The sequence below is a fragment of the Oncorhynchus mykiss genome, chromosome 8 (genome assembly GCF_057628025.1).
Source record: "Oncorhynchus mykiss isolate SJ-2025 chromosome 8, ASM5762802v1, whole genome shotgun sequence".
Classification (NCBI taxonomy): Eukaryota; Metazoa; Chordata; class Actinopteri; order Salmoniformes; family Salmonidae; genus Oncorhynchus; species Oncorhynchus mykiss.
The window spans coordinates 37,760,462-37,770,029 of NC_143029.1; the positions used below are offsets into that span (position 1 = coordinate 37,760,462).

At 39.9% G+C, this 9,568-nt stretch overlaps 1 protein-coding gene across 6 annotated transcripts in view; it reads right to left on the bottom strand.

The window, feature by feature from the left end:
• Nucleotides 1-9,116, bottom strand: part of LOC110529879 (ATPase family AAA domain containing 2B) — a 122,997-nt gene extending 113,881 nt beyond the window's left edge. For 5 of the 6 annotated variants that reach the window (XR_005052871.2, XR_005052870.2, XM_090243374.1 and 2 more), the window contains exon 1: nucleotides 8,373-9,093. Coding sequence is in view for 4 of the 6 variants with exons in the window: in XM_090243374.1 (XP_090099500.1) it covers nucleotides 8,373-8,474 (102 nt within the window). In the remaining 2 variants the exon portion in view is untranslated. Of the gene's footprint in view, nucleotides 1-8,372 lie in introns of all 6 variants that reach the window. The other variant, XM_036985427.2, reaches the window with a different exon arrangement.
• Between the last annotated feature and the right edge of the window lie 452 nt (nucleotides 9,117-9,568).

Consider the following 9,568-nt stretch of genomic DNA (forward strand, 5'->3'; position numbering starts at 1 on the left):
CGAGCCACTGCCTGTTATCATCCAGCTATCATCCAGAAGGCGAGGTCAGTACAGGTGCATCAAAGCTGGGACCGAGAGACTGAAAAACAGCTTCTATCTCAAGGCCATCAGACAGTTAAACAGCCACCACTAACATTGAGTGGCTGCTGCCAACACACTGACTCAACTCCAGCCACTTTAATAATGGGAATTGATGGGAAATGATGTAAAATATATCACTAGCCACTTTAAACAATGCTACCTAATATGTTTACATACCCTACATTATTCATCTCATCTCATATGTGTATACTGTACTCGATACCATCTACTGTATCTTGCCTATGCCGCTCTGTACCATCACTCATTCATATATCTTTATGTACATATTCTTTATCCCCTTTCACTTGTGTGTATAAGACAGTAGTTTTGGAATTGTTAGTTAGATTACTTGTTGGTTATTACTGCATTGTCGGAACTAGAAGCACAAGCATTTCGCTACACTCGCATTAACATCTGCTAACCATGTGTATGTGACAAATAAAATTTGATTTGAAGTATGAATGCCCTGACTTCTGCTGAGGCCATATCACCATGAATGCTGCATGGCCAATGCAGACGTCGGATTTCCCATGCACCCAGATGCACTTCTCTCTCCAGAACGCACTCTCCAGCCAATTTGTGCACATTCATTGTTTCATAACAGATTACCGACCATTTCGAATCCCACCGTACCTTCTCCGCTATGCAATCTGGTTTCAGAGCTGGTCATGGGTGCACCTCAGCCACGCTCACGGACCTAAATGATATCATAACTGCCATCGAAAAGAGACCATGCTGTGCAACCGTATTCGTCGACCTGGCCAAAGCTTTCGACTCTGTCAATCACCACATTCGTATCGGCTGACTCAACAGCCTTGGTTTCTCAAATGATTGCCTCACCTGGTTCACCAACTAATTCTCTGATAAAGTTCAGTGTGTCAAATCAGAGGGCCTGTTATCCGGGCCTCTGGCAGTCTATGGGGGTGCCACGGGGTTCAATTCTCGGGCCGAATCTCTTCTCTGTATACATCAATGATGTCGCTCTTGCTGCTGGTGAGTCTCTGATCCACCTCTACGCAGACGACACCATTCTGTATACTTCTGGCCCGTCTTTGGACACTTAACTAATCTCCAGACGAGCTTCAATGTCATTAGAACTCTCCCTTCCGTGGCCTCCAACTGCTCTTACATGCAAGCAAAACTAAATGCATCCTCTTTAACCGACGCACCGGGCCGCCCGTCCAGCATTACTACTCTGGACGGTTCCGACTTAGAATATATGGACAACTATAAATACCTAGGTGTCTGGTTAGACTGTAAACTCTCCTTCCAGACTCACATTAAACATTTCCAATCCAAAATTAAATCTAGAATCGGCTTCCTATTTCACAACAAAGCATCCTTCACTCATGCTGCCATACGTACCCTCGTAAAATAGACCATCCTACCGATCCGACTTCGGCGATGTCATTTACAAAATAGCCTCCAACACTCTACTCAACAAATTGCATGCAGTCTATCACAGTGCCATCCGTTTTGTCACCAAAGCCCCATATACTACCCACCACTGCGACCTGTACGCTCTCATTGGCTGACCCTCGCTTCATACTCGTCGCCAAACCCACTGGCTCCAGGTCATCTACAAGTCTATGCTAGGTAACGCCCCGCCTTATCTCAGCTCACTCGTCACCACAGTAGCACCCACCCGTAGCACACGCTCCAGTAGGTATATCTCACTGGTCCCCCCCCAAATCCAAAACCTCCTTTGGCCGCCTTTCCTTCCAGTTCTCTGCTGCCAATGACTGGAACGAATTGCAAAAAAAAAAACACTTCAGCTTGAGACTCATATCTCACTCACAAGCTTTAAGCACCATCTGTCAGAGCAGCTCACAGATCACTGCACATAGCCCATCCAACTACCTCATCCCCATACTGTATTTATTTATCTTGCTCCTTTGTACACCATAATCTCTACTTGCACATTCATCTTCTGCACATCTACCACTCCAGTGTTTAATTGCTATATTGTAATTACTTCACCACCATGGCCTATTTATTGCCTTACCTCCCTTATCCTACCTCATTTGCACACACTGTATATAGACTTTTTTCTGCTGTATTATTGACTGTATGTTTGTTTATTCCATGTGTAACCCTGTGTTGTTGTAGGTGTCGTACTGCTTTGCTTTATCTTGGCCAGGCCGCAGTTGTAAATGAGAACTGGTTCTCAACTAGCCAACCTGGTTAAATAAAAGGTTAAATAAAATAAATGAATTGCGTGAATGGTTTTCGTTCAATTGTTAGTGTATATCAATTCCATAACATAGATCACCAGTAGTACATTTACTGTGAATTCCTAATCTACAATGTTTGTTACGGTTATTATTTTAATGTGTTCAATATTATTATTCCAGTCTTCCCGCTCTCATTATCTGAGTGGACACATTGTTTGCAGAGTGCACAATATATGCTATACTTGTGAGAAACAAGTGTTGGTTTATTTCATTCCATTTGAGTTTTTTCAAATTTAGTCATTAGTTGTGTTCGAATACCCATACTAACACTGTATACTACATATTTGTTCATTTTAGTATACTGTAAACTAACAGTATCCTTTCAGTTGAGCATACTAGAGCGTCGCCTGTCTACCGGAGTTGATGCTGTTGATATGCAACCTTATTAGCATAACAAATTACTAGCTAGAAATTTTACGACTTCGGGTGTGTTTTTCAATTCAATAAGGAGTGCACACAATCCAAGCATTACCATATTGTCAGTTTGTAAATTCAGAGCGTTTCGCTCTGGGAGCGTTCAGAGCACACACTGGACGCTCTGGCATAGGAGTAGAGTTGATTCGTGTGTTCTGACAACGGCAGTCAAGCACCCAAGCTAACTGGCTAGCTACTTCCAGACAAATTAAAGAACACCTGACTGACCATTTTACTCACCCTGGCAGAACTGGTTAGGTTTTTTTTTAATGTCATCTGACATGCTGACCACACCACTCACCACTCAAAATAAATGTACACATACATGTTATTAAATCATTGCACCCACACTGCTCGCGAGCGTCTGCACAGCCAGGCGCTAAAATAGAATTTGGTTATTTTTATGACGTGCAACATGCCGCAAGTCCTGCCTCTCCCATCTCCTCATTGGTTTTTAGGTGCATATACCCACGTGGGTGATTGAAAGATGAACCGAGGTCTATACTCAGTTCATCTTGTGGTAAAGATGGGTTGCCAACCTCCATATAAAGAGGTTGCCAACCTCCATATAAAGTCCAAATAAGAAGCCTGAAGGAAGGAGGAGAAATGACTAGAAACAAATTTGGTTAACCGTTTTATCTGTGGATTAATTGTCAGAGTAGAGGACCTTGTGCATTTCAGGTAAAATAACAACCCAATGTTTTTATCCCAGGACAAATGAGCTAGCAACAGCAAGGAAGCTAGCTAAATTGCCATAAATGTTTAATGCTTTTCAACCTGTCCCCAAATGAATATAATTGGTTCAGAGTTTGTTTTGATATTTCAACAATTTAATTACGCTTTTTTGCCGATGTTGACTTACAACTGGCATATTCAAATGGTGTTGAGCGTTTGATAATTCATAAGTTATTCTGCACTCCGGTACACTCAGACGAGAGCGCTCTGAAATCGGAGAGCGAATTTACAAAAGCTCCCGAATGTCCATTGAGAACACACGACTTTACCACTTAGGTAAGAATGACAGGAACATTGGGTAGATAGCATATAGTTAACCTCTCTGAGCACAGAAGCCGGTAGCGGCCTGAAATTCCACAACGTACGGTGATCGCTACATAAATAGTCATATTAAACATTCATGAAAATACAAGTGTCTCACATGTATCGAAAGCCAAGAATCTTGCTAATCCAACTGCGTTGTCAGATTTAAAATAGGATTTACTGCGAAAGAATACGATTATCTGAGGATAGAGCCCACTAAATTTTTAAAAAATTCAACCAGCACAGGCATAACAAAATCACATACTGCATTAAAATAAATTGTTTACCTTTACACAATGAATGATCTTTTAAAAATAAAATAAATTTTTATAGCCTAACACGAAACATTTTGTAAACCTCGTGTTGTAAATTACATCTCATTCCATTTGACGACACATTCCAGGTAAATAACACACACAGAACGTGACTTTCCAGTCATGTTTGGTTTCATTGCAATCAACTGGTTTGTTTGTAACACAACATAACCTGATGGGCCATTTCACGGGACGTATTGACTGAAAGAAACCGATTTGAAGACAACAAGTAATGACATCACTGTGCACCAATGATATGACCACTGTCTTGTTGATTGACTGTATTTTAACTCAATGACCACTGATCGTCTTGAAATCTAGCTAGGTAGATAGCCAATGAGCTGAGGTAAGCGGCAATATGCAATGGTTGTGTTGGAAGACCAACCCATGTCGTAAACTCCAGTGTAAAGAGACTAATTCGCTATTGAAGTTATTCCGGAAGGAGCTACGCATTTTACGCACAACGTTGTTTTGGTAAACGAGCAGATTCAGCTGTTTATATATCAATCAGTATGGCGACTAAGTCAGGGAAAGCTAAATCTAAGTCTAGATATACAGATGTACACACAATTTTAGAAGAAATTGATCGGAAAAGTGAGACAGATTGTTGTAGGACGATTCATTTAGCGATTCCCAAGTGGAGGAATATTTTTTGAACGGAGAGGACACCGTTGTAGCCACTGTGTATAATCTGTAACGTGCCTGCAGAAGAGGAACCAGATCTATTGTGTTATATTCTCCTACATTCAATTCACATTTACACAAACTTCAGAGTGTTTTATTTCAAATGGTACCAAGAATGTGCATATCCTTGCTTCTGGGCCAGAGCTACAGGCAGTTAGATTTGGGTATGTCTTCAGGCGGAAATTGAAAAAAGTAGGGGGGTAGCTCTAAGAGGTTTTTAACTTCTTATAGTATAGGGGACGGTTGCGTCCCACTTGGGCAAAAAACAGGGAAAATGCAGCGCTGCAAATTCAAAAAAATTATAAAAATCCAACTTTCATTAAATCACACATGTAAGATAATCAATTAAAGCTACACTCGTTGTGAATCCAGCCAACATGTCAGATTTTAAAAAGGCTTTTCGGCGAAAGCATGAGAAGCTATTATCTGATGATAGCACAACAGTAAACAAAGAGGGTAGCATAATTCAACCCTGCAGGCGCTACACAAAACGCAGAAATAAAATATAAAACATGCCTTACCTTTGACGAGGTTCTTTTGTTGGCACTCCAATATGTCCCATAAACATCACAATTGGTACTTTTGTTCAATTAATTCCATCCATATATATCCAAAATGTCAATTTATTTGGCGCGTTTGATCCAGAAAAAAAATAGCTTCCAAAATGTGCAACGTCACTACAAAATATTTCAAAAGTTGTTTTCAATAGAGGACGAGAGGAAACTAACACTACTTTTCAAGTCTTGGCCAACTCAACAGCGTTACCCTTTTCCAGAATGGCCCTACTTCTTCATTGCACAAATGAATAACCTCAACCAAATTCTAAAGTCATCCAGTGGAAGCGGTAGGAACTGAAAACAAGTTCCTAAGAAATATCGTTGCCAATGATAACTCAGTGAACAGACAGACCTCCAAAAAAAAAAAAATTCTGAACGGTTAGTCCTCAGGGTGTGCCTGCTACATAAGTTCTGTTATACTCACAGACATGACTCAAACAGTTTTAGATACTTCAGAGTGTTTTCTATCCAAATCTACTAATAATATGCATATATTATATTCTTGGCATGAGTAGCAGGAAGTTGAAATTGAGCACGCAATTTATCCAAAAGTGAAAAAGCTGGCCCCTATATCTTAAGAAGTTAAGTCTTTCCAGCTTTCTCCCTTTGGATAACCACTCGGCATGAAAGCGAAAAATGTCTAAAAATGCTGATTACTACTTAGCAGCGCTTGATTTGGACTGAAACATGAGCTCAAGCATTTGAGGTGCTCAGCTCCGGTGAGCTCCTGCCCAAGTCGAGCACTGCTTCTCATCCATTGCGCAAATTGCCTACAGCTGCGTCTGTCTCGAGCTCAGTGGTGGGAAACTGAGGGCCCAGAAAATGTTATACCATGTTGCAAGTTCGCTAGTGCCAGCTGGCTTTCGCAGAGTCTGCCATTACTCTCCTGAAGTTGCCAGTAATAGGCTACACGAGGAGTCAGCCACCTTTCTCATGTTTTTGAATGGCAATTTCTTACCATTTTATATGCACATTTTTGTGAAACAGTTTAATTTATAATAAACGTCTTCATAAGTCAAAATTATTCTCATGTTGGTAATCAACATTATATCCAAATCTAAATGAAAATGATACAAACCTAAAAAGTAACTTATATTGCCATTGGTAACTATGTAAAAATAGCCTACATAAAGCCAACAAATAAAAAGATTACATCCTTCAGGTAGAAAATATATCCTGATAAAAATAAATATCCAATAAATCACATTGGCTACACATGGCCTGTCTGCAGCAAACTTGAAACATTGCATTAACTAGTTAATTGGGTCCAGGCCAGCCAGCAGGAGCAGGAGAATATTTGAGTCAGGCAGGTAAAGGTATTTTTCTTCTGATATCTAGATCTCTGGCGCCCTCGTGAGGCGTCAAACCATAAGCATCAAACCATAAGCATCAGACCAGGTCAATGCTTAGTGATTTTATAAAAACACGTATGGAAACATACACACTAAAACATGTAAGACGACCAAAGATGTTGTTTTTTTTCATTCGGGGACAGCCCTAATACTCCGCCATCTTTAAGTATCTTTGTTTTCTCTCATTAGTAGGGACAGGTGGGTGTCCACCCCATGTGTGTAACTCAGAAAGCAAGCTTAGCTTTGAATGACACTCACCTCTCATTGATCAATATACTCTATGGTGGTGGCGTATACATTGTCAAGTAATTTCATGGAGCAAAAATGTAATTTAATAACTGAGCATTTAACTTCAAACGTTCCACCTGCGATGAGATTTTCGAAGATACCGGTGTTTTTCAGGTCGAGAATGACTATAGTATCGCCATGTAAAGAATGATAGAAAATATGCTGGTTACGCTAAATAGATTTCTGTTATCAACGGCTATCACTGCTGAGCCGTTTGATTACATCAGCTAGCTCCAGATCTGACTGTCTGTCCTGCTTTGTGTTAGCAAATAGCAAGAAGTGATACAAATCTGAATTTAACTAAGACTCATCTCCTCCATTTCAAATACATTTAAGGTACATTTGTTCAGGTATCCAATCAAACCTGCTACGTGCCGAAAAGTTTCAACTTACTGCAGAACACCTAACTACTAAGTTAACGTTACCTGTTAAGTTACAACTCATTTCATATTTCCATTAACATTCATGACAAAATAGCTGGCAAAATAATCACAAATGCTTCAACTGAAAGCACTCAAGAGGGTAGCTAACCAAATAACAAAGTGTCCCTATTCATGTTGCGATGTTTAATTGTATGCACAACAGCTTGTTAGCTACATTTAACTTGCATCAATCATATTGTTTACATTTGTAGCTAACTTACTAGTATTATTATTTATTGTGACTCATAACTTACTAGTATTGTTATTTATTGTGACTCAACATTAATTTCTCCAAATCCTAGAGAAACACTTGAGGCAGTTAACGTTAATGAATCTCTTTACCAGACAATTTAAGCCTGAATATTATGTCAACAGCATCCCGTATAAATTCACACTTCAAGTTTCTTTCAAACACAAAAGTTCAGCGATTTCAACTTCAAGCTAGCTAACGTTAGCTAAATAGTTGAGGACGATAGCCAGCCAACTGTTGTGAACCATCGGGGTTCATCGGGTTCCCTTCCCCCACAACTACATAGCTAGCACTACTAGTCTGTCATTTATTGACGTTGCATATAAAAAACGGTCAACACAACATGCGTATCAATAACACGCCAACTGCAGTGTTTGTTTTGGGCTGTCGAGTGACACACTAAAACAGGCTAGCTAGCAGGCTAAATTATCGCCTGCAGTCGGTAGGCATAATAACACAAGCCCAACACAAAGGGAACTCCGGCAACTTAGAGCTGGCAGTCAGTTAGGGAGCTAACGTTAACCTGAAAGCTATCGTTCATATAATGGCGTCCGTGCTTATGACAAACATACAAAGCCACATTTACTCGTGAAATCAATTATATTGGTGTCATATTGTAGCAGGATTTATGGCAACAAAAAACCCACTGAGAACCGGCTTGAGGCCAAGGCTAACTAGTTAGCCATATTATAGCTAACGTTATATTATCCGGGCAGTGAAGAAAATAACCCGGCTTACATGTTCTTCAGAGTTGGAGGGATTTCTGGCAGAAGACCGGGTCCTGGACGAGATGAAGGGACTGCTCGGCTTATGCCGAGAGTTCTTTCTTGTGTTCACCATGATTTGTCCGTTTATTTTCACTTGTTTAATCTGTCTATCCGTCTGTACTCTGCCTCAGTAAGAATGGCATTGAGGCGCCATTTCTCTTTCTCTTTAGTTGGTTCTCCTGTCACTCATTACGCAAAATTCACTCGCGGACCACTTCCGCTTTGCAATTCTAGCGTTTATAAGTGTTTTCTTCCATTTTCCCAGAGGGAATAATAACATCTAGACATAGTTTTCTTATTAGCGCTTGTCAGTGTGGCAAGGCATCAGAAATACCAAAATTACACAATACACACATAATTGCAACACAGCAACAAAAAAAAAATATTAGAAGAGATCAAATGTTCAAATGAAAGAGCTAAATAAAGCTATCACGCAAAACAATATGTTAAGTTATCCGCTCACTAGCTTGCTAACGTTAGTGCTGTTTGTACTGTCAAGGCATTTCAGTTATCCAAAAACGTATAAACCAATTACTGTTGTACTAGCTAGCTAAAGTTCTAACTTACATTTTATTTGTACTTTTTCAGCGACTGGTCAAGGGTCTCGATTCATATTAATTAAGGAGTTAAATTAGACTAATGTGACATGCCACTTAATAAGATGATAGCTAAATATGCATAGGCTGCAATTTGCAATCCAGGCACGTGAGCATGTGCAGCTGTTGTTTTGGTTTGAACTGCAGCCAGAGAACAAAACTCGATGGGAATTATGAACATGCAATATCTGAACTGTACTGAATTTTATAAAAGAAAAAGCTAATTCTATACCAAACTTGCTTAGCCTATAACTAGCTACATGTTTATTTTTGGACTGTGGTCCAATAGGCTACCATAGTAGGCTGCCATAAAAATCTGTAGGCTGTTCTACCATTTGTACCTCTACACTTTCATGTAGCCTATTCCTACGATTCTGAAAGTGTCAATCCCTGATTCACTCTGCATATATACAAAGAGTATATATAATTATACTTCTATATCTCTGATATAGCCTAGGGGCCACAAAATATCATCTTTACCATTACCATGCAGCGTGTGTGTGTGTGTGTGAGAGAGAGAGAGAGAGAGAGAGAGAGAGAGAGAAGAGAGAGAGTGAAGCCAACAGAACAG